The following is a 24,161-nucleotide window of genomic DNA, read 5'->3' as shown; positions in this document are numbered from 1 at the left end:
ACAAACTTCTGATTTGCCATCGAATTCAATGTGCCATCGTTATAGAACACAATTCCACTCGTTCCCTCTTCTTTTAAAACTGCTTCATAATATTTCCCACCAATTTTTATAATTGGGTGTTCCGACTCGGTTTCGACTGTCTCAAACTCATCAGTGACATCACACCCATCAGGCAGCTCCAACACAATATCCTCCTCTTCAACTTCCATTTATTGTTTTTTATTTTTCAGTTTATTGTCTTCTTTACAGTTAAAAAATTTTATTTATTTATTTTTATAATAAATGTTGAATTTTCAATGATCAAAATACCATTAACAAATCAAAAACAAGTCTCTCCTTTTGGTTTTTGAACCAAAACAAAAAACACATCTTCACCAGTTATTTTGAAGGTTGTTGTGGTGGGTAAGCTCCCTGTTGCGGTGGATATCCATACTGTTGTCCGTACCCACCTTGTACAGGAGGATACCCTTGTTGTTGTCCATAGCCTTGTTGTGGAGGATATTGTCCGTACCCACCCTGTTGAGGGGGATATCCTTGTTGTGAATATGCTGGTTGTCCTTGGGGTTGTTGTCCATATCCTTGTTGAGGGGGATATCCCGGATAAGCGCCTTGTTGCTGCTGGGGTGGATAATTTTGTCCACCCTGTTGAGGAGGATATCCTTGTTGTGGATATGCTGGTTGTGGTGGTTGTCCATAGGCTCCCTGTTGAGGGGGATAAGCGCCTTGTTGTGGAGGATATCCTTGTTGTTGTCCTTGTGGAGGATAACCTGGGTATGCACCTTGTTGTGCATACCCGCCTTGTTGTTGTCCTTGCTGAGGAAGATATTGTCCATACCCGCCCTGTTGTGGTGGGTATTGTCCACACTGATTTTGTTGTGGAGCTTTTCCTCCTTTGACTGAAGTGACTGAATATGAAAAAGTGATAGAACCTTTGGTGTTAAGTTGTACATCTTTAGTGACTGTTTGACCAATCGGAAGACACTCTAACTTGCAAGACCCAACACCCATTTGGTCGTCTTTGGAATTTTTGTCATAGTCCATAACCACAAACTTTGCCTCAGAGCCTGGAATAACATAAGGGAAATCATAACTTTCGTTCCACTGTGGATTCAAGTTTTTCATGACTGTTCGACTTTTTCTCTGCTCAATACCAACGGTGACTATGCAATAAGGATCACTTGACCGAATGTCCATCTTTTTCAGACCGTGGCCTCCAATTAAGTTCATATGGATCGCCATACTTTCGCACGATGCTCCTCCTTGTTGTGGTTGTGGGGCGAAATAGCTCATTTGATATTCAAGTTTGAGTTACACCATATAAAGACAAAGAACTCTATTTTTCATCTATTTAAGTTCTATTATCTTTTTGAAGTCTATAAATTAATGATTTGGCACATAATTGTCAAATGGTTTATTTTTATTATAATTAAATTAATATTTATTAATTTTTTTATTATTTCTTATCCACAACAAACTGAATGACCCATTTTTTCATTACAAAACCTCAAAATAAATTAAATATTCATTGGTTTTTTGGGGAAGAATATCAACAATAAAAATTGGTTTTATTAGTAAAATTATTATTATTTATTTAATAAAGTTTTTCAAAAATTTTGTATCTTGAATTCATTTTGACGTTCAAAATACCGGTTTTTGTTTTTCCAACAATTTGGTGTATTTCAAAATGGTATTAATTGAATTAAATTATCTGTTTTGCTATTATCAAACAAATACAAATTGAACAACACAACATTTTCATTTTTTACCAAAGGAAAAAGAGAACACGCTTGGCTTTATTTTTGGTGTTTTTGATGTCTTTGAAGGGGGTGGTGTTTTTTCTTTTGATGTGTCTCTCAACGTCTTTCTCCCCTTTCCTTTTTCTTCGCCATCGTTTTGTCTGATGAGTAACAGTTCAAGGCAGTCCGCAATTGTGTCCGACAACAAATCTTTCTTTTCAGATTGACTGTCTCTGAACGATTCTTTAAGTATATTAATTGTGTCTTGCTTCATCATTATATTGTCTTTGTTTTTGCAATTGAGTATGAGCAATTTCACTAACTTCGCAAAGTTCATTTTGGTTTCCATTAATTCAAAGTCAATTTGTGCCATCAACACGACTACTCCATATATAAATTGTGTCTTTGTCAACACAGTAACCAGTTCTGGGGTTTCATTTAACAATTTGGAAAATTCGTTTAATTCTGAAGCGCATTCCCCATTCGAATAATCCGTCTGGTTCAACATCATAGTCAAATACACTATATTCTTTATATCACTTAACGTTTTCATTCCCCATTTCGTGTTCGATAAATACATCCCACTAATTGCTGCAAACACACCGGGGCGAAGTCCTTTCTTACTCAATTTACTCAAAATAAACGCCATTGCGTCAGAATTGATCAAATCGGTATTTCCCTGTTGCTTGACGAGGTTTTTCGAGATGACAAATATTAAGTCCAACACATCATTCTCTATCTTTTCAAAACTTTTCGCAGCCTCACACAAATCGCAAAGTAATGTGAAAGTACTTGGCATCGAACACAACTCTTGGCACACCCTGACTCCAAAGTCACACGACACACAAACAATTTTTAAACATTGTAAAGGGTTGTAAATACCTTTTTTCATAAACTCTTCTAATTTTTCTTGTTTCTTAGACGATGAGTACACTGAATCACATCTGAAGAGTACTTTAAAGAGAAACAATACAATTTTACTCTCAAGGAGTTTTGGGAGACAGTCTTTGTCCGAGTCTACCATCACATTTTTACATGTTTTACAAATCTGGAACAATGCTTCCTCTTGTGTATATTCTTGTTTGTCTTTACCTTCGTCTAAAACAGCCATGTGCATGTTTTGTGTTATCGTTTCCAGTATCTTACTCGATACAATTCTCTGGCAAAATTCATATTTCACTTGTGTTCCATTCCTCACAACAAATTCCAGCATTTGATTAATCACTTTGGTGCATATACCACATATTCCATAATTCTTTGCTATAAAACTTTGAATCGACATTTGAAGGAGTCCTTCTATTACTTTGTCTTTAATCAACAACAGCGAAATCACGTTTCTTGAGCAAAACCCTATTTTCATGACCACATCATTTTGTCGTTCAATAAACTTCACAAGTCCTTCAAGCACTTTCTTAATGTTCCCTTTCTGCCTTTCATCATACTTCATCCCAAGCAACACACTAACCAACGATAGTCCACCAGCACTAAAAAACTCTCTTGCATCCTCTCCAACTAACATGTTATACACAAACTTGACAATCTCATTCAGATAAGGGTCGTTATACTTCACATGATTCTTAGAAAACTCAATAAGTGTTGCACACCCACACATCACAATGTTCTTCCTTATATTTCCTTCCTTTTCTATAATTTTATTAATCACTTGAAATGCAGTGAGTTTGAGTGGGAGGTTATAATTAAACTCTTCTCTCTCAACAACACTCAATGGCGGAAACACACCAACGGTATACACACAACTTGCAATATTCTTAAAAGACAAGTCCGCACACATTTCACATAACTTCACCATCACTCCCATTAACTTCTGAATGTTCTCCTTTCCTCCGTAATGAATTAACTTAGTCGCGTCATCCATCATTTTAATAAAAGCAACTTGTTGTTCATCTTTCGTGTTTTTCATGACATCTATTTCGTCCAATCCAACAGTTGACCCAGAACGAATTAGCTCTTTCTTCTTTTCAACTACAGGACTCCACGTGACCCCCATATCAAAAGATTCTCCCCACTCGTCTTTCTCTCCGCTGACATTCTCTGCTTTAATTCTTTTTATTGCGTTCTTCCTTGGAGACTCTGCACCATCCATATTCATTTGAGAATTCATTCTAACCATTCCAGGTCGTTTCTTCTTCTCAACAATTAGTCCATTCTCAACAAACCATTTATGGCTTTGTAATGATGTTGAAGATGCTCTTGCAAGTGGATTCTTCTGGAAACATTGTAATAAGAAGTCTCTCAATAAGTATGATATCTCATTCGGAATTGGTGGAATCTCATCGGAAACAATTTTGTGTAATGCGGCAGCTGGAGGCAAGTCATAATATGGGGGGTTTCCCGTGATCAGTTCAAGTACGGTACAACCAAGTGCCCAAATATCAGCCTTCACTGTTGTTCCCTGCAACATGATAATTTCGGGACTCATCCAATTTGGTGTTCCAACCACGTCTTCGTTCCCGTTTCGTGTGTTGTCTGTCTGCACAGAGACACCAAAATCCGCAATTTTGACACTTCCATCTTTTGCGACCAGAATATTAGCAGCTTTAATATCCCGGTGGACGATACCCTGTTCGTGGATGAACGAAAGTCCATCAAGAATTTGATACACGTACTTTGCAGAGAGCGCTTCATTCAGTTTGTTAAACTTTTTGATGATATTAAGAAGTGACCCCGATTCCATGTATTCCATCACAATATACAATGACCCATAACTCTCCGTTGAAGTGATGTATCGCACAATATGTTTGTGTTTCAATTTTTTTAATAATCGAATTTCTTCCATCACTTCATTCATAACACTTTTGCGTGTAATTTTCATTTGTTTGATGGCTACAAATTCACCGGAGTCGGCATTCATCCCAACAAACACTTCACCATAAGCCCCACATCCAATACTATTCGCAATGTTAAATATCAACTTCTCGTTGTCTGTCACTGCTGTGAGTTTTTTACTTGTCATTGGATTCTCTCCAACATCTTTATGTGTTTCTATTTCTGTTCGTAATTTTGCATTCTCCTTTTTCTTCATTTCCTCACGAACTTTAAATGCATTTTTGTCTTTTACCACATTTGTATGTTGTGGTGATTGTTGTTTCCCTTCTTGTCCAACACAACTCCCTTCACTTTTTCTTCCTTCCTTTTCGCCTTTTTCTGGTTTTTGTGTGTTTTCAAGTCTTTCGGCGCTTTCAGTTTTCTGCAACAATTGTGAAGGTTTTAAACTTTTATTTGAACTTTCACTCTTTTCTTCGACTTTTGAAGTTTTGGTTTCATTCGTTTTTTCCTTTGCAACATCCAAGTGTTCATCTGTGGTGCCCTCCTCTCCTGTTATTTTGGCTTTTTTCTTTTTCTTTCCTTTTTTGTGTTTTCGAGCTGGCAACTTTTTTCTTTCAGCCACTGGCTTGTTGTCATAAACTTCATCGTACTCCATTGTAGCAACCGTTTCTATCCCATCAAACGTGTATTCGTCTTTCTTTTCCTCTTCTTTCCCTTCTACTTTCTCTGACATACATTTTTACAGTTCTTTCTAACCTTTTGGAGACGAACTTTTTAAAAAAGTTCGTCGCTTTCGAATACTGCTTTTTTCTGTCTTTTCTTTTTTTTCACTAATTTTATTTTTCATTTATTTAAACTTTCACTATTTTTATCATTTTACATACTCGATATTATTAATTATAATACATCTTTTTAACTTTGTTTTTAAACGTAATTCCCCAATTTCAATTTATAATATTTATACTGCCCCTTTATAGAACAATGAAAAGGAAAAAAATGTTTGTCAAGCAAATGTGAGCAAATTAAAAACAATGAAGAATGTGAGAATTATTGATGCGTAAGAAATGAAACAACGAACACATTAAAAAGTAAATGACACAACAACACTAATTGCTCCACCCATCCTCGTCAGATGATTCTTCCTCTTCATCGACGTTAATATCTTCTCTTCTTTTTGCCATTACACTTCTAAGTGCATCGACTATATTTTCTTCGTGTGGCGGTGGTGTTTTTTCCTCTGTTACTTTTGCGGCAGTTAACGACGACTTCCCTTGTTTAAGTTGATCTGCCAACGATGGTCCACGTGGTGGTGGCAAAGCAGGTGCATTTGCTTCTGATGGAGGAAGAATTCCTGGAGGAGGTGGCACCAACCCAGGAGGAGGTAAGACAGCAGCCCCTCCATGTCTCGGTGGGGGTGGAGCTGGTGGGCCATTTGTTCTTGGAGCTGGTATAGGGGGGCCTTGTTTTCTTGGGACTGGTGGAGGCACGTTTTGGTGTGCAGGTGTTCCTGGTGCGTTTTTGTTTGGTGGAGGCGGTGGTAACTAATACGGTTAGTTTCTTTCTTTTAAAATTTACTTACAACAATTATAAAATGGAGTCATATGTACGCAATTATTCGATACATCAGAATACATGAGTACCTCAATGCATTTGGATACATGCAACGTTCTGTTTGTGTCGCTTTTCGGTATTCGATGGATGTTTTCATTGAAGTGTTGCATGTTATTTTTAAATTACAATATTAAGACGTTCAAAATAGAAACCAAATATTACCTGAAAAACAAACTTTCTTTTTAGGTGGCGGTGGGGGTCTTTTAGAAGGAACTTGCATACCCGATGATGATGTTGGAGGTCCGGGTCTTCTACCAGGAGGTGGTGGTGGACATCCTCCTCTGCTTGGTGGAGGTGGTGGCGGCGCTGAAGCATTTTTGTCGTTTTCAGAAAGCATAGAAAATATTTGGTCTCGAGTCGATTGGTCTGCATTTTCTAATTCTCGTCGTTTTACACCTGCGCGTCTAAGTGTGTCTTTCCACTCTGGAGGAATTGAGTCTAAGTTGACTTGGCCATCACTTCCAACACCCACATGATGCATTTGTTTAAACCCCGACGGTTCCGAAATGACCATATTGGAATAATCCTCTTTGGGCTGTCCTAATTTTTTCAGAAAGCTCATTTGACTTTGAAGTTCTTTCTTATCTCTGAATTCCTCTCTGGTCTATTTAATCAAATCACTCCTCTAATCATTTTAAACTACTTTCTCGTTTTCTTGAAAACTATTTTGGGAAAAAAACAAGCCCTTTATGAGACATATTCTATCGTTTAATTCAATTTTATTAGTGATATTATTTTTTTTCATTTTTTTATTCAATATTTAATGGTTTTTAAATGTTTTTTTTTACTATCCAAATAACTCGCCATAGAAAAAGTCTGTTTGCCAACCAAAAAAACAACAAAAAAAACAGACTTTTTCTGTTTTCTTTCTGCGTTTTTTTGATTTTCGGTGTTTTTCTTTTTTTGTTTTTAATATGTTTTTTAACAATTAAAACCATACGATTATTTGAAAAATAATAAAAACTGAAAATTTTTTCAAAGTTTTTTACCATATTATAATTAAATTGATGTATGACATATATAGTTAATAAATACTTAAATTTATAATAAATTACAACTATATTATTTTTAAATGAAAAAAATATTATATATTTTTAGTTTTTATATGTTATAAATAATGATAAATTTTAATCTATAAAAAATAAAACAAAAAAGTTTTTGATTTTTCATTTTGATCGTTACGATCTAATAAATTATACTTCCAAAAAAACACCAATTTATTTATAGTACAATACATTAAATATTGAAAATATGTCACAATATATAAATGATAGGTTTTGTTCAATTAAAAACCTATAAATCCATATTATGTAAACAACTAGAATAAATTAATAATTGAATTATTTTAAAATAGTAAGCAATCCAAGATGTAAAAATGGGAAGATATGACTAGATGAGATGAAAAGATTATTTTTAAACGATTGAGAATATTTCAGAACGAGTAGTGGGTAACTTGAAAAACAAATGGATTTGGTATCATTGCTTTGTATATCAGTGTTTATTGCCATTTTTTTGGTGTTAGTCCGCCTTTATGCAGCTGGGGGTGTCAATCACTCTCACCGTGATTTGACCAACAAAGTTATTGTAGTCACAGGAGGCACCAATGGCATGGGTAAGTTATTAGTTGAGCAGTTAGCGGATTGCGGTGCTCAAATAATTTCAATGTCTCGAAACGATACACTTGCTGGAAAGGTTATAGAAGAGATCAAATCTGTCCACAAAGATTGTGATCTTTCACATATTCATTTGGACTTAAATGATATGGCTTCTGTGAAAAAAGCTGCGGAAGAGTTGAATACCAAAGTTGATCACATCGACATATTGGTTAACAACGCGGGTGTCATGAGAGTGCCATATGGAAAGACTGCTCAGGGTTTTGAAAAGCAAATGGGGGTCAATTACTTGGGGCACTTTTTATTGACGCAATTGGTATTACCAAAGATAGAAAAAGTCCATGGGAGAGTTATCAACTTGTCTTCAGTTGCCTCACTCCTTTATAAAAAGACCGTTTTTCCTTTCACTGCTGAAGAAAAGGAATTCATGTCAATGAGATATTATTGTGAAAGTAAATTGGCAATGGCGATGTTCGCAAAGCAACTCTCCAAAAAGAATAGCAATATCACCGCTGTGTCGGAACACCCGGGTTGCGTCAGAACAGCTCTCTGGCAGTTCTTCCCATATTGGATGCAAATTGTCTGTGGACCGGTTCTGAGAGTCATTTTTAAATCACCAGTCGAAGGTGTTCAAACTGCTTTATATCTCGTGAACGAAGAAAATGTCGCGAACGGGGAATACCACGCAGACTGTAAAGTGGCTGGAAAGCACAACAAGTGTCTTGATGATGACACACTTTTAGAAAAATTGTGGGACGACTCAATGGAAGCTGTCAAACCATTTATGAATTAATTTTTAAATTCTATCCATTATGTTTAAGTTATAATTAATATAATATTAATAAATTAATAATTAATTACTATCAAAAGTTAGAACATATTTTATTTTGAAATTTGTTATTTATAAATTAAAAATTTGGTTTAAGATTGAAAAATTTTAATCTATACATTTATTGTATTACTAATGAATTTTTTATAATACATTATTTTTTAATAAACAAAAATTAAAACCCTTAAATATTTAATTTAAACTGAAGAAATCACAATAAAAAATAAACATAAAATAAAGGGTCTTTATTAATTTTTTAAGAAAAAATATGGTAAAAAGTAAAGTTAAACAATTTTGTGTGTGTTTTCGGGAAATTTGTCTTTTCACAAACAGAAAACCATTATTGTGTTTTTGTAGGTCGACAAATCGTTACAATCAAATAGAAATGCCAATCAATTTTTTTTATACAATAAGTTATAATTAAAATAATAACAATGTATAATATAATTTGTTATTCTAGTTTTCATTTCCATTATAGTACCAAGACTCTCTATGAAACCCTCCTATTTCTCCTTTTGAACCCTTACTTATTATTCAAACATTAATGTCCGCTCCTCAGAACCTCTTCCCAAACTTTGATGATAACAAGACAATCTTTGTCTCAAGTTTGAGCAAAAACGTGACTGAATCTCTGTTGTACAAAGAGATCAGTGCCAAGTTTGAGTCGCAGGTTGCTTCAGTCCACGTCAGCCGTAACGAGCATTACGACACTGCTATTGCTTATGTCAATATGAACACCCACGAAGCAGCCAAGAAAGCGATAGAGACGATGAACGGGGCATTGATTGATGGGAAGACAGTCAACATGTTTTGGTCGTTGAAAGATTTCAAGCAAAGAACAGAGACACAGACCAATTTGTTTGTCAAAAACATCAAGAAGACTGTCAGTCAGAAAGAGATGCAAGACGTCTTTATGACTTTTGGTGAAATCATTTCAGTTAAGTTGTCTGTCAATGAGAATGGTGCATCAAATGGATTTGGATATGTCAAGTACAGAACTATTGAAGCTGCACTTAAGGCTGTTGAAAATGCTGCTGAAATCAAGGCAAAAATTGGGGAGGACAATTTCATCGTTGCAAAGTTTGAAAAACAGACGAAGAACAAGAAGACCAACTTGTACGTCTCAAACATCGATAAGAGCGTCAATGAAGAACAATTCGTTAAATACTTCGAAACGTTCGGACCACTCAGAAAGAATCCTGACAATAAATTCCAAGTCTTGTTTGCATGTGATGACAAACACCCAACTGCCATGGGATTTGTTGATTTTGAGAATGAAGAAGATGCTCAGAAGGCTTTAACTGCTCCAAAGAACAACGTCCTTGGGCAGGGTGAAATTAAGGTTGACTATTATATGAGCCGAAGTGAGAGGTCAAGAGTTTGGTTACAAAAGAGTCTTGAAATTAAGAGCAATATTCAAGGAAAGTACAAAGATTTCAATATGTACATTAACACTTTGAAAGAACCAACTTCTGATGCCGAGATCAGAAGCGCTTTTGCCGATTGTGGTGAGATTTACTCTGTTCGTGTCAAGTATTATGAAAAGGTCCCAACTAGTATTGCTTTTGTTTGCTTCACTTCACAAGAAGCTTTTAATAAGGCGATGACCAAAGGTGAAGAGCTTGGATGGAAAGTCTGCAAGTTCATGAACAGACAAGAGAAGTTTATGACCAACCAGATGTACCAAATGGGCAATGCATTCCCATTGAATTACATGACTCCATTGTTCCAGATGTTTGGTGCCCAAATGGGTGCTTTCTTCCAGCAACAACAACAACAACAGAGACGACCAGTTGGACCCAAGAAGCCAAGAGTTGAGAGATCAGAGAAGATTGAAAAGAAGAAGTATGAACAAAAGAAAGAAGAGAAAAAGCCGGAGCCAAAGAAGGAAATTGAAGTCACTGATAATATGAGAAATGATCTTGGAGAGAAGATTTATACATTTGTCGAGAATTTGAAGAAGTACGACGAAGAGATGATTGGAAGAATTACTGGTATTCTTCTCGAATCAATTGAATACTCCGTCTTACTCCCAATGATGGACGACCACGAACAACTCATCAAAGTTATCGAACAAATTCATGAATCAGTTACAAAGAAATAAGATTATTGCGCCATTGGATTATAATTTAAATCTCCAAAACCCCAATTTTTTGTTTTTTATATTATAATTATTTTCTCATGATATTTTGCAACAAGGTCGTAATTCTTAAAGTGAAACGAACTTTACAAATTCGTTTCACTTTAACACTCATCCAAAGCAATAAAAACAACTCAATACATTAAGTTTAATACAAACAACTGAAAAAGATGTTGCGATAGAATAAATATAAACATAATTTGTTTATACTCATTACATAAAAATTTAATGTGTTGTAACGTGTCAAAATATCAAAAAATGTATAATGTCAAATTAAAGCCCACAAAAGAACGAAAACTAGCAGAAGGAAGTTGTGTTGACTAGAGCTTCTTAAATTGTTATTTTTCTCTTTAATGCACTTCCCTTTTGTGGTACACACATTTCCATCTCGACAAGATCCACAATAAGGAATGCATCCAGTTTTAAAAGGAATAGCTCCTTCATCTATTGAAGTATTTGTTATGGAGCATTCAGTGTTTAAACAGTCGAACGTCCTCAGGTCACAGTCTTCGCCATTTTTTAGTGAAGTTATTCTTTTTAAGTACGCTTTTTTCAATACGACTTTTTGTGGATTTGAAAAATTAAGAACAACCCCAATGACATTTGTAAATTCAAGTGAGGTGCTTGCAAGAGAGACTCCAATTTCAATTTCAGTGTTCGATTTTTTAGTTTTCTTATACACCAAATTGTCTTTGATCAACTTAATTGATTTGATATCGAAAACAGCCAATTTGGTGTCTAACAAAAGTAGCGTCTGTGTTGCATGTATTTGATCTGCATCTTCAACATCCAACACCATTTTTAGTTCCAAAAAATGCTTTTGTACTCTCATGGGGGCTGGATATTCAACACCTATCAATGAAAGTCCATACATGTTCATTTCAACGGACGCTGCACCCGGGGGGAAAAGTTTCCAAGAGTAGTCTGGATTAATTTGCCAAACACTCCATTTTTTAAATCTGACGTCCCCCAAATCGTTTCCCACAATTTGAGTTTCTGCTGTGAATGTGCAAGGCTCTGATTTGTCTGCATTGAATCTAATTGTCGCAGTGGTTTTGTTAATGGTATTTAAATTGACCGACAAAAATCTTATTTTTTCATCGTCATAGGCAATGAGTTGGATGTTCAAAGCTTCTTTGAATAGTGGGACAGTGTAGGTATCATCGTCTTGTTTATAATACACAAGAACATTTCCATTTTTCTCGATTCCAACTCTTTCTCCCAATTTATTCGAATCTGTGAATTGAATAACGGCTTCAGTCTCCGTCCTAGAAATAACATATAACGTTGGTGGAATTCCAATATCAAAAGCAACTTCAGAAAGTGTAACTTGGACACTATTTTGTGTTTCGTCGGAATAAGTAGTCAGTCTTTTGAAAAGTGAATAAGACAATCCAACAATTCTGTCTGCCATATCTGGGGTATCAGGGAGTTCAAAATCTATTGATCCAGCCACCATACAGTCCACCTTTTGTTCGCTTGGTCCTACAAGTTCCAACCACTCTCCACATCTCCCAAGGCGATTTGAAGTTTTATTCACAATAGAATTCTTCGTTGAAATATAACAAACCGATTGTATGTTAAACCCCTTTATATCATATTGGTATTTATCTATTCTGTCATAGCAATTGAATACATTGTTTTGTTTCACATTCTCAGCATCCATATTAACTGCAATAAATTCGGTGAAACATAGTGTTCGTCCTTTCTGTTCCGGTTCTTGTTCGGTGTTTGTGTTTTGTGAACAAACCAATACAAATAGAAAGCATAATATAATTAAATTCCTCATCATTTGTCTTTTATTGTAAATGCAGATCACTTAAATACCCTTTCAACCATCTTTTGAAATGAATCCTTAGAACTTTAATTAAAATATTTCGAAATCATAGAGCTCTTTTACACTAAAAAATTGGTTTGATTCGAAAATCAAAACCCTTTTCCAAAGTTGTTAAAGGATGAATTTCTATTTTTAGTATGGAAGGATATTGTTGAATTGATTCCAAAAATAGATTATAATTGATTTTTTTATAATTATTTAAAAATATTTTTAAAAATTAAGTAGTTTTTTGCTTCATATACAAAAAATATTTTTTACTTGTCAAGTTATAACAATCAAATGTATTAAAAACCTAACAGTCGATAAACCATTATCACTAAATGCTTTCGAAGTCTACTCAATTTTATGGTCTGTAGATTATTGATGTAGTGCTTTAATTATAAAAAAACTACATAATAAAAACATTGTTACGAAATTTTTCTACTTTTTCGTTTTGTGTTTTGAAACTCCTTGTTGCCGGTTTTAGTTTCAATTTATTAGGTTCTTCTGCCAAGGCTTCGTTCAGAAAATGAATTTCCCATGAATAAACTTTCCAAAAGGTTTTATTTAGTTCAATAATTGATAGATTGTATATCTATTTTTATATTTATTGAACAAATCAAGCAGTTTATGATTATTTTGACCAATTTATTTATTCTTGTGTTTTTATTTCGATAAATAAATGACGTGGAAACTAAATGATGGAAAGTACATAAAAATATCAAACAAAAAAAAATATTATTATTTAACTTTTTTATATTATAAATAATGTAAAAAAGTCAAAAATGGTCGTTGTTTTTTTTCATATTTGTTATGTTATATAACACTTATATAACATAAGTGTTATATAAGTGTTAAATTGAAAAAACAAGTGCTTGTTTTTTCAATTCGAAAAAGCCATTTTGGTATTTTAAAAATCGAATTACGGAATTAATGGCGAATCATTTTATATTTATATATTTCGGACTTTTTAAATTAAACAACAAGGAATTATTCATCTAGTGTCCATTAAAAATTTTGGTTACATTTTTTGCTGTCTTATTATTTTGATGGTTACTATTGTTTTTATTTAAAACTTTTCTAATAGTATGATTAATATCCCTCCATTTGTGTTTAAAAAACCCCACAACTGGTTATAAAAGAAATAGGAGCAATTATAATTATTTTTCAATGATTTTATAATTAGAAAAAGGTCATTTTGATTTTTTACTGGCCGGTAACCAAAATTACAAGTTAATTGCGTTTTTAGTCAATTGTCGATTGAATAAATACATCTGGACGGTTACTACATGCAGAGACTAACGCTTTTATTTAATTTGCCAGTTATAATTTGCAAACAAGACTGAATTTGGAGAAAGCAACCACACATTTTACAATTGACTGTTTTATTGATAATGGCGAACCAATAAAACAAAAGACTATTTGAGTTGGACTACTTTTTCATTTTTATGAAAAGTGTTTCATCGCGTACTTTATAATAATTATTTATACAAATTATTGCTTTTGTGCTTTTTTTTACTATTATTTTTATTTTTTTTAAACGATTGTTTTTTATTTAAAAGTTGAGCAAAAAAATGAAAAGTGATGTTGGGAATGAGAGTATTTCTGGGTGTCACTTTAAATTACTTTGACAATTATCTTTATCTTTATCTTTATCTTAATAATTATAAATATAATTATTTATGTAAAGTGACTTCCCAAGGTGTGCAAGTTAAGGTATAGTTCATTTATAATTTTTTTATTAAAAAAATAGAATCATTAATTTTTTGACATTTTGAAAAAAAAAGATTATTTTTAGTTTAATTATTAATTATAATTTTGAAGTTATTACTAAACTATACTTTAACTTGCACACCTTGTGACGTTGCAATTTTTAACTTTCACACTTCGAATACAATTAATTAAGCAACAATTTCGGGAAAGCGACCCAATGGAAATTATCGAAGGACCAGTTCTGGACAACAGCACACATCGATTTGAGACAATGAACTGCACCTATTAAACAGACTATTTGTTATTGTTTGCTATAAAACGGCACAGAGAAAAATATAATGTTTATCATACTTCTTTTTGTCGCTTTGAATTACGCTGACACAAGAGACATCGACATTTATTCACGTCTTGAAACAAAACAGTTTTTACATTAAACACATAGACAAACCATAACCCAATTTTTATAATTTAATTTGCTTTTTGTAGTTTATTAATTCAAGCACCAAAGGGTTGTGTGTTTTTTGAAACAATTTGGAAATGAATAACATTTTTTAATAAAATGTTTTTCAACTGAAATTTAGTCTTGCACGCCCTTTCCCTGTAAAAAAGACTAAAAATTTTAACTTGCACACCTTGGGGAAGTCACTTTACTATAAATTAATTAGCAAAGAGAAACACCGATAGTTTAACTCTTTTATAAGCGAAAAAAAGTAGAAATGAGATATAACAATGTAAAGCACTTAAACATGTGAAACACACAATCATTGTGCGCAAATAACTTTTTTAAACTCTTCAAAGGAAACCTTTCCGTCCTTGTCCGCGTCAGCTTCTTTTATCATCGCGTTAATTTCATCGTTTGTAAGTTTCTCACCAAGTGTAGTCATCACACGTTTCAGTGAGACAGTTGTGATGTAGTCTGTCCCTTCAAACGCAAACACATCAAAGACCTGTTTAAGTTCCTCGTCTGACATGTGTTTTATTAGTCTTCCAAGTTCTATCTTTTCATAGTAATTTATTGGTCGATGTACTATAGTTTTAACTCTGGTAAATAAACTATACCAAATAGAAATGTACTATTGAATTCAAATACATTATCAGAACTATTTTTTAAAGAATTTAATAATCATAGAATGAAGGTGGAGACACTTGAGCAATTTCGAGCTTTTGCAGAAGATCTTCTTCGGAAGAACCCAAATGTTTTTACTTCTTTTTACTTGTTTTAATTGTTTTCATTCTGCAAATTTCAATTTCGTTGTCACATTTTAAGAACTAATAAATAGGCGCGTTATTCGATGAAATATCGTGATGACGAACAAATAGTATCTCTCAAAGTGACTGATGATGATAAGACTTACACCATTGATATTAACAATCACAAATACCTGAGAAGTGTTACGGAGTTAAATATGCGTCTTTTGTCACTGATGTCTGGCCGTACCAAGTTGGAGTGATTCTCATTGATTTTTTCTTTATTTTTTCATCTTGACCTGTCTTTATCAAAAATCGGAACGCAACAACTTAAAACTCAATTTAAAATCCGTGAATTTTGATGTTCTCTTGTGTCAAAATCCCTTCTGTGATAAAGAAGTTCGACGCTGCTTTTCTCTGGTCTCCTGTCAGCTTCATCTCAGTTCCTGTCTCCTTCTTTTCGAGCGATCCGTTGCAACTGAATGTCTACACAGTAAGTTACTTGAATAATACAAAGAGGAAATGTAAAGTATGACAAACGTGTTTGAAATGTTTCAAAATAAGTTCCATGTCGTACCTTTCAGGAAGTCCACTGATCGTTGTCAGACATTTTCTCTTACCACGCTGTTGGATACGAAAGTGAACGACAAACGCTCCTTTTCCCGAGATGGTTGAATCTTCGACGAGTTGGTCAGTGTTTGTGATGAGTGTCTCTTGCTTTTCTGACATGAAAAAGTGGTGTTTTTTTTACAGTTTCTCAAACCCTACTTCTTTGTTGAAATATCTTACTCAATTTCTCCCACACTGAGGTAAAATTTCATTAAAATACAATCGTAAAAACTCAAAAAGACGATGAGATATCCTAAAAATCAAAAATCAATTTCGAATGGGCAGATTTTGCACTTCTCCAACGTAACAACGGGATAGTGATACTTCTGCATATCTTCAACCTTCTCTATGTCTTGAATATGTTCCTTTTCCATCCCCCCATTTGGAACGCATTCCTTCTTTTGTTGCTCATTTTCCTCTTCCTCCTCAATAAAGGCATATTTCGTGAAGTGTGGAACAGTAAATGTGACTGACCTCGTCTCGTCGTTGTGGTCTATGACATTAAGTCTCTTCATCATATTCGGTAACATTTTCTTGAAGATTTCCGGCGCTTCGACAACCCCATTTAAAGTGACAGTAGCCGCTTTATTCAGTTTTTGGCCAAGAAGCGGCTTTTGCACCCCATCAGGATAGACTTCAACAGATCCTTTTTCGATGAAGACGCAGACAGCCAAGTTAATGTCAGTAACATCGACGTTTTCCCATACTATCTCTCCATAAGGTACTCTCTTGATTTTGAACACGGGTAAACACTTGAGAACATCTATTGGGTATTTGCGCAATTCTTCAAAGGAAGGCTCGGTCACATATCCCTCTTTTAAACCCGATGGAGCAGCCTTAAACCCTCCTACATTCCGCAACGACTCAATCTCCTTCTCAGCTGACGTCAAGATTGATTCGATGACTTTTGGTTCCACAATACAATTTGATGATGAAAATGAAAGTTCGTCGGTGCGTACAAAATCATAAAATTGTGCACTTTGCTGTCCGTTATAATTCCACTCCTTTTCTTTCTGTTTTTGGTTTTGTTGAATTGATGAATTCAGTGAAAATGAGGTGACCTCGTTTGGATTCAACATTGTGTATTTTTCTTTCTCTTTTTTTATTTTTTTTAATTTGCATCGTATTTGAAATGTAAATGAATTATTATTTTATATAGTTAACTGTATTATAATATATAATTCGTTACTGAGATAGATATACTAGAAAGTAATAAACCATTGTACAATAGAAATGGTTTCATTTCGATAAGAAAAACAAATTAAAATATTAATTAAATTGAGTCATACCCTGAAGTTGTGTTTTGCTTCTTCATCTTCTTTACAAGGAAGAGAATAAGTATTACGAGGACAAGTAAAATAGTCAAAACAACAAAGCCCCCAAGGCAACTAACAGCCACAATAAATGACGTTCCAAAATCAGTCTCTGCCGACTGTGACTCTTCTGTTGCAAAAACTGATAAAGTTAAAAGCAATACAAACAATACCTTCATTAACTCTTTTTTCCTAGTTTATGAACCGTTTTTTCTTACTTTTTGTAATTCAAAATATATTTCGTTTTTATAGTTTTTGATAGTTTAATATAGTTAAGAATGTCTATCTAATGTATAGTTAACATCAAATAATATATTTACTAATAATATATAGTTAAACAAAGTAAAACAAGTCGTTTTTCCTAAAATAATTAACCATAAAGTCTAATAGAGTATTTAATTTTATATAATATTTTTTATGTAATTATATATAATAATTTTTAAACTATTTTTTTTTATTTATCTAAAATAATGTTTTTTTGATTTTATTTTTATCAATCATAGCACGTAATTATTATACTGGTTGTGATAAATAACAATCATATAACATTTATATTATTGCTGTCAATATAAATTAACGAGCAATTATTAAATTGAACCATGTATGATGGAATTATATTGAATATTAAAATAAAAAATATTATATAACAGTTATACAATTACTATATAAAAAGAAGCAACATTTGTAATAAATATTTTTATTATAAATGAATTATAGTTATTTGATTTCTTTTCAAGAAACTTTCATGTGTATTTCATTTATATTTAATTACGAGTTTAACCACGTTGCCAAAAAAGAGTACCAAAAATAGAGCAAGATCTTAGGGTTGATTTTTGCCTTTTTGTATTGATTGATTGTGTTTGGTTAATCCCCAAATAACGGGAAATGAGGAAAAGAATGAATATAATGGAATAGATGATAAAAACGAAATAAGAAGTGGCATCTAAAAAATAGAAAGCGATGAGCACAATTACAATTCCAATTGACGAGTATGTCCGGCAGCAAGCCAACGAACAAAAGGCAAAGCAACACATAGCTGAGATAGAGTCTCTTAAAGCTGAATTGACTGCTCTAGTTACTAAATCGAAGATGATTGAAGATAAGAACATAGAGATGTCCAAACAAATTGCACAAAATGAGATTCACCTTACTGAGGCTAATCTTCGGTGTGAAATACAAAAAGTGAATGTTATTAAAGTATCTCAAGAAAAGCAGATGGCTGAGACTCGTCTTAAGCATGTCATGCGAGATTATGGAGTCTTAAAACACCAATATGAAGAACTTACGATGGAACTTTCTGATTTTGCGACGCTTGTTGAAACGGAGGAGACTGTCGAATTGTTAGACCGGTCAGAGAAAGAGAAAATAGAAAAAGAGCGCGAGAAGAAGCCACGTCGCCGGAAGGAGAAAGGTGAAAAGGGTGAAGAAAAAGAGAAGAAAAAGAAAGTTGAGAAGAGTGAAAACAATGAGAAGACGGAGACTGCTGATGGCGACACCAAAGTCGAAGGTGAAAATATTGAAGTGAAATGTGATATTTATGATGATGAGACAGATACAATCGATGACTTTGCGATGATGGGAGTTAAAGATGACATAGATGAGACTGAGGAACTTTCAACATCTGTTCTTTTCAAGAACCCACAGAAGTGTGTTTTTAGTGTTAATTACAATTTAGTTATCGAAGTGATGAAGAACATTATCGATAATGGGAAGAATGTAGCTCGTATTAAAGGATTTCCATCTATTCTTGCTGTCGATGTTTTCAAAGAATACACCAAAATGAAGAATATCAATATCTATGATGGAATTAAAGGTGAAAAAGAGAGAAAAAACCACTTGAGGTACAACGTCGGAAGTTTCAATAAGTGTTTAAAAAAACTCGAAGATGCTCGAGTTAAAAAAGGATTACCAGAGACTATCAGAGTCGTCACTTCGTGTTACGTATACATCCAGTGCATCGGCGACCAATTCAGAGGGCGTGGTCCAACAGCTTGAGACCCTTTTATCAGAAATTCTGTGAATTACTATTTAGTATAACTTATAAGTTAAATTACTATTACGAATAGTTTTGTTGCGATGTATTTCTATTCTAAGAGTTTTGATGTAAAAAATACATATTTTTTCTACTTATTTAATTAGATGGAAAAGTTCTATTTTGAAAAAGAAATATTCGAAGTCGTGAACTCGAATAATATTGCTATGGAATTTCCCAAAGAAAAGATCACTTTTTTGAAAGCAGTCGAATTCATGGGAGAATTTGAAGAAGCAATACCTGTGGTTAATGAGATGAAGAAAGAAATGATGGACTTCATACAATTTGTTGAGGAAAGCGAGTGTGAAAATTATGAGGAAATCATTTCGTCTTTGAACAAGATATCGGACGACTTATATACAGTTTGGTCTTTTGTGTGTCCGATATATATTTTGAACAGAAGGACTAACTACCCAGAACTTCAGCACTACAGTTACTTCTGTAAAACCTCTCTATTATGAAAACAACCCAAATATGCAAATTATCCAAACAATTGCTTTCAAGTTTGTGTTTTATACGTTTTGTTCAATGAGCAAATTTCACGTTTAGTTATGTCCACGGGATTTTCCACCTAAAATTGTGGCGTTTGTTGACGGTCGTTCTCTTTGCAATTCAAGACGCACTTTTATTGTCAACGTGTCAGTCTTCAATACTTTCTTCATTGTTGTCAGATGAAAGTACAACTACACTTCTTGAGTCATTTAAAGAGACTTTCAACACAATTCAAACTGATTTGGTCACTCCAGATGAAGTCCTCTATGCACTCAAAACACTTTCTGATGCAATTGACAAGACAACCCCTGTTGTAGAAAATCGGTCTGAAAAGTGGAAAGAGTTTGTAGTCTTGAGTCAACCAAGTCATCTTATGTCAATATACCACTATATCAAACTTTCACAAAATACTGAAAACGAAGCCATCTCCAATTTAATTAAAAACGTAATAGATGATTTACTCACGAACGGACCTGTTGTCGAGAAAATGCAAGAAAAAGTCGTCTGTTTGATTGATGATGAATAGTCTTTTACTCTTCCAATTTTTAATTTATTAATAGTATTATATAGTATTTGTTTCTTTTACAATTGTAGCTTTAATTATAGTTCAATTTTAAAAAATTATTTTCTATAATTTTCAACCGAAATTTTATCAATTTTATTATAAAAAAAATGAGAAATGGTGGTATAATTTTTAAATCTTTGAAAAACATCAATTTATATGTTTTTGTTTATTTTTTTTAAACATCTTTTTCTAAAGATCTTTAAATGTATTTTTTAATTATAATTATAGTTTGATTTTTTTCCTAAACCTCATTAATATTATGTCAAAAACACACATTTTTCAGTCGAAACTTTGAAAAATCATTTAAAAAACGGGTTTTATTTTTCATGAAAATAATGATTTTTGGTCTTGTAAAAATACTCGATAATAGTACAAAATGATAACAATGTATCAATCATATTAAAAAAAATACAAAAACGAATGATACAGTTGTTATATATATCTACACATAAAACATCACATTCCCAAAAAAAAAGAATTTTTAATAATAAAGTAAATAGTTGTGTTGTGTTACCACGTTTCTATTATTTTAAAAAATATTAACAAAATGTTAATAAAGAAGTTATAAATATATTATTAAGTGTGAGAAATAATAACACGTGAGATATTATTGTGAAATGCCCCAATGATAAAACAAAATATTTTTACAAAGGAGTCAAAACTTGAAAAATGTAACTCTAAAAAAAAACTCCAACTGCTCGACTCTTTTTAAAAATCAAACAAATGATTTCTTTTTCAGCATAACATGGCCCAGAAATCGGGAAATATACTAATATGTTATATTCAAGAGTGTGAATTCAAAGTAGTCCTAAAAAATTCAAATTGTCATTTACTTTTCTGATACTTTGTTAGGCAATTTCAACGCGGTTTCTTATATTTAAATATATCAAACTCTATTAAACCATATAGTTTACCACTTTACCTTTTTTGCTTACCGCTTTTCGAAGAATCTAGTCCAATGCTTAAACGTTTAAACTCGAAATCGGCAACTTATCCCGATGTGTGATTGTTGCGTTAAGTACTCCGACAAGACATACCCTACTTTTTGCTCCTCCCACACTTTAGACGACTTCAGATATGTTGTCTTTTCAGTTGATTTCAAAGATAGATATACTCCACAACTCGACAAGGCTCCCAAACTCGAACCCCAAATATCCATATCCGACGGGTTTTCTTCACTTCCAAACCACAAACATTTGACTCGTGCAAACTTTATTGTTTCCACTTCGAAGAGTATTTCTTCTATTGTTTGTGCTTTTTCATATTTCTTTGTTATTGAATGTAAGAAAAGTATTGTTGAATATTTTATATAAACAAATATAGAAGATATTAATAGATAGAATACAGTTGGTGTCGCTTTCGAGTTAGTTTCTGTTTACCCTGAAAATGAAAAAGCATTCATTGAATGTTGCAGTTCAGTTGTTGCTGACATCATCATAATTGACCCACGTCAAGACTTCATCACAAACACCAAGGCTTTACATTTCGCATTGACGCGTGGTCTTTTCTTTGAGATAACCGAATATTCTCTCAGACACTCCGACGATCAAAATAAAACAAAAGAGAACTTACGACTATTCTTTGAACTTATCAAAGGCAGAAATATCATTTTGTCAAGCGGTGCATTCACTTCATCCGAATTAATGACACCAGACCAGCTACTTCAATTTGGGATGTCTGTTGGCTTAACACGTGGTCAAGCTTTCAATGCTGTCTTCACAAATTCAATGCGTTGTATTACTCGGTCGAAGAGACGTTCTCCAGTCCAGTGCAACTCATTCACTTGTGTTATAATGGCATAAATTACAATGCCACTGCTCTGTAATTTATTTTTCTTTTGATTGTTGTACTATTCAAATTAATACAATTACTAAAAAATACCAACAAATTTATATTTTGAAATTAAAGCTATGAAAAAAATAATAACAATGTTACACATTTTATATGAAAATAAAGGCTTGTGTAAAAGAGAGCAATTGAATGGAAAGTGCTAAGTTGTATTTGGTAACAAACAACAACAAAAGTTCATATAACAAAGATGATAAAAATATTTCAATTAGCCTTTGTGACTAAAACTTCGTTGGAATCTCCAACAGTGAAATAAGATTTTCCAAATCCAATGAATCCTCCAGACGAATTTTCCTGTGCAAAAGCTCTACATATGAACCCTCCAGCTTCCTTTCCTATTTTAATTTGAACGGTTGATCCAACTTTCATTCCTTTTGTGTTGGCATAAGTGATGTAGTTGTTCTTCTTGTCTCCATATAATGGGAACACACCGACCCAGGAGACTCTTGACAAAACCTCGTCGCTTGGGCCTGAGAAGGAAATGTTATAAAAATCGGACTCGACGCTGAGCTGCATTTTGACTGGATCGACCGAGAAGTCGCGTAACACGGTGACTAAGTCACCAACAATGTATTGAATACGATACAACCCACTCATCTTCTTCATTTTGATTTCAAATATCGTTGCCATCCCAAACTCCTTCTCCAATTTTACTAACGAGTTGTCGTAGTAATCCACAACACACACCTTGCCATTTGAGAATCGTTCTTCGGGGTTAATGTGGAATGTGAAAACAATTTCGTTGGTTTCCTCTCTTTCTTTGATGTCAACAACAGCCACATTTTCAATTTGATCGTCCTTCCCTTCGACGGAAGTAGGTTCAACAATTTCGGGCTTCTCAACCACTTCTTTAACTTCTTCTTTCTCTTCAAGTATAATGTCTGGAACGTTGACACTAAGAGAATCGGCTTTAACATCTTCTTCTTTTTCGGCAACTTCATCATTCTTCACGATAACTTCATCCACACATGACATTTTAATTCGTTTAAGCGCTTCATCGAGTGCAGCCTGAGACACACCATACGTATTCTTTTCAACTGTATTTGGGGTAGGTTCAATGAAAATTGGTTTCAGGTTGGCCATACGTGTGACAGTGGTTGACAGCTTTTTCTTTTCTTCAGCGCTCTCGAGTGTAGGAGGAGGGAAGTTCTGTTTAGGATTGAGAACGATAGGCTTACACAAGAGTGCTGTGATGGTCATGTCGACGTTTCTGCTGTTCATTTGGTACTCGCGTTCAATCTCGTCCATAGAGAACTGCGGGAAGACTGCAGAGAGTTGAGACAAATCCCCTTTATAAGCCTTTAAAAGTTCCGACTGTTGTGAATAGGTCAACCCCGCTAAGGTTGATGTGTGAAGATCAAGGCGTCTTTCTGTTGGTTTAGACATGAGTATGATTTTCTAGTTCGTTTTCACTTTAATAGATTGTTTTGAGGTTTCAAAATGACTTTAAATAAATAAATTATATATTTAATTGTTATATACTATTTATATCGAATTGTGATTGTAATTATGATGTTTGTTGATTAATAATGATGTTTTGATTAATGATGATTCTTTTCTTTAAAACTTTTTTCACAATTCCACAGATTAGTTATATCAAACTAATTAATTTAGTAAAAACAAAAAAAGAACCCGTCATATTATGCCGGAATATTAATAACAATAAAATAACAATTTATTAAACATCTTTCCGCTCAGTAACTTTTTAATTTTTGTGATTAAACACAAAACACACCCCCAAAAAAATAAACTTTAGTTTTATACACAAATTAAATGTACTGGCTATAATAGCATTTGTTTTAATACCAATTAATAATTACAAATGTATTACAGTCATGCGAAAAAGCTGTCGAGTTTGGAAAAACCTGT

General features: G+C 33.4%; 13 protein-coding genes across 13 annotated transcripts; 6 read left to right on the top strand and 7 right to left on the bottom strand.

Moving 5' to 3' along the window:
* Positions 1 to 378: 378 nt before the first annotated feature.
* EIN_296910 (hypothetical protein) lies at positions 379 to 1,290 on the bottom strand (the record flags this gene model as incomplete). Its single annotated transcript, XM_004185669.1, has 1 exon — positions 379 to 1,290. One exon carries the CDS (start codon positions 1,288 to 1,290, stop codon positions 379 to 381), a length of 912 nt encoding a protein of 303 aa, XP_004185717.1.
* Positions 1,291 to 1,755: 465 nt separating this feature from the next.
* EIN_296900 (cell division control protein 15 , CDC15, putative) lies at positions 1,756 to 5,256 on the bottom strand (the record flags this gene model as incomplete). Its single annotated transcript, XM_004185668.1, has 1 exon — positions 1,756 to 5,256. The coding sequence occupies one exon, from the start codon at positions 5,254 to 5,256 to the stop codon at positions 1,756 to 1,758; it is 3,501 nt and encodes a 1,166-aa protein (XP_004185716.1).
* Positions 5,257 to 5,629: 373 nt separating this feature from the next.
* Positions 5,630 to 6,696, bottom strand: EIN_296890 (Wiskott-Aldrich syndrome protein, putative; the record flags this gene model as incomplete). Its single annotated transcript, XM_004185667.1, has 2 exons — positions 5,630 to 6,064; positions 6,310 to 6,696. The coding sequence occupies 2 exons, from the start codon at positions 6,694 to 6,696 to the stop codon at positions 5,630 to 5,632; spliced, it is 822 nt and encodes a 273-aa protein (XP_004185715.1).
* A 902-nt stretch (positions 6,697 to 7,598) lies between these two features.
* Positions 7,599 to 8,540, top strand: EIN_296880 (restnol dehydrogenase, putative; the record flags this gene model as incomplete). The annotated part of the gene is made up of 1 exon (XM_004185666.1): positions 7,599 to 8,540. One exon carries the CDS (start codon positions 7,599 to 7,601, stop codon positions 8,538 to 8,540), a length of 942 nt encoding a protein of 313 aa, XP_004185714.1.
* A 580-nt stretch (positions 8,541 to 9,120) lies between these two features.
* EIN_296870 (polyadenylate-binding protein, putative) lies at positions 9,121 to 10,680 on the top strand (the record flags this gene model as incomplete). The annotated part of the gene is made up of 1 exon (XM_004185665.1): positions 9,121 to 10,680. One exon carries the CDS (start codon positions 9,121 to 9,123, stop codon positions 10,678 to 10,680), a length of 1,560 nt encoding a protein of 519 aa, XP_004185713.1.
* Positions 10,681 to 10,984: 304 nt separating this feature from the next.
* On the bottom strand, positions 10,985 to 12,508 carry EIN_296860 (hypothetical protein; the record flags this gene model as incomplete). Its single annotated transcript, XM_004185664.1, has 1 exon — positions 10,985 to 12,508. The coding sequence occupies one exon, from the start codon at positions 12,506 to 12,508 to the stop codon at positions 10,985 to 10,987; it is 1,524 nt and encodes a 507-aa protein (XP_004185712.1).
* A 2,867-nt stretch (positions 12,509 to 15,375) lies between these two features.
* On the top strand, positions 15,376 to 15,696 carry EIN_296850 (hypothetical protein; the record flags this gene model as incomplete). The annotated part of the gene is made up of 2 exons (XM_004185663.1): positions 15,376 to 15,441; positions 15,526 to 15,696. The coding sequence occupies 2 exons, from the start codon at positions 15,376 to 15,378 to the stop codon at positions 15,694 to 15,696; spliced, it is 237 nt and encodes a 78-aa protein (XP_004185711.1).
* A 79-nt stretch (positions 15,697 to 15,775) lies between these two features.
* Positions 15,776 to 16,162, bottom strand: EIN_296840 (translation factor sui1, putative; the record flags this gene model as incomplete). Its single annotated transcript, XM_004185662.1, has 2 exons — positions 15,776 to 15,919; positions 15,974 to 16,162. 2 exons carry the CDS (start codon positions 16,160 to 16,162, stop codon positions 15,776 to 15,778), a joined length of 333 nt encoding a protein of 110 aa, XP_004185710.1.
* Positions 16,163 to 16,302: 140 nt separating this feature from the next.
* EIN_296830 (hypothetical protein) lies at positions 16,303 to 17,121 on the bottom strand (the record flags this gene model as incomplete). Its single annotated transcript, XM_004185661.1, has 1 exon — positions 16,303 to 17,121. One exon carries the CDS (start codon positions 17,119 to 17,121, stop codon positions 16,303 to 16,305), a length of 819 nt encoding a protein of 272 aa, XP_004185709.1.
* Positions 17,122 to 18,315: 1,194 nt separating this feature from the next.
* On the top strand, positions 18,316 to 19,350 carry EIN_296820 (hypothetical protein; the record flags this gene model as incomplete). Its single annotated transcript, XM_004185660.1, has 1 exon — positions 18,316 to 19,350. The coding sequence occupies one exon, from the start codon at positions 18,316 to 18,318 to the stop codon at positions 19,348 to 19,350; it is 1,035 nt and encodes a 344-aa protein (XP_004185708.1).
* A 204-nt stretch (positions 19,351 to 19,554) lies between these two features.
* EIN_296810 (hypothetical protein) lies at positions 19,555 to 20,405 on the top strand (the record flags this gene model as incomplete). Its single annotated transcript, XM_004185659.1, has 3 exons — positions 19,555 to 19,749; positions 19,805 to 19,890; positions 19,937 to 20,405. 3 exons carry the CDS (start codon positions 19,555 to 19,557, stop codon positions 20,403 to 20,405), a joined length of 750 nt encoding a protein of 249 aa, XP_004185707.1.
* Positions 20,406 to 21,442: 1,037 nt separating this feature from the next.
* EIN_296800 (ribonuclease P protein subunit p30, putative) lies at positions 21,443 to 22,246 on the top strand (the record flags this gene model as incomplete). Its single annotated transcript, XM_004185658.1, has 2 exons — positions 21,443 to 21,691; positions 21,785 to 22,246. 2 exons carry the CDS (start codon positions 21,443 to 21,445, stop codon positions 22,244 to 22,246), a joined length of 711 nt encoding a protein of 236 aa, XP_004185706.1.
* A 250-nt stretch (positions 22,247 to 22,496) lies between these two features.
* Positions 22,497 to 23,678, bottom strand: EIN_296790 (hypothetical protein; the record flags this gene model as incomplete). Its single annotated transcript, XM_004185657.1, has 1 exon — positions 22,497 to 23,678. One exon carries the CDS (start codon positions 23,676 to 23,678, stop codon positions 22,497 to 22,499), a length of 1,182 nt encoding a protein of 393 aa, XP_004185705.1.
* Positions 23,679 to 24,161: the final 483 nt, after the last annotated feature.

This window comes from Entamoeba invadens, assembly GCF_000330505.1.
Source record: "Entamoeba invadens IP1 unplaced genomic scaffold scaff_1105074725273, whole genome shotgun sequence".
NCBI classification, from domain to species: domain Eukaryota; phylum Evosea; order Mastigamoebida; family Endamoebidae; genus Entamoeba; species Entamoeba invadens.
This window is presented reverse-complemented; position numbering and strand designations above follow the sequence as displayed.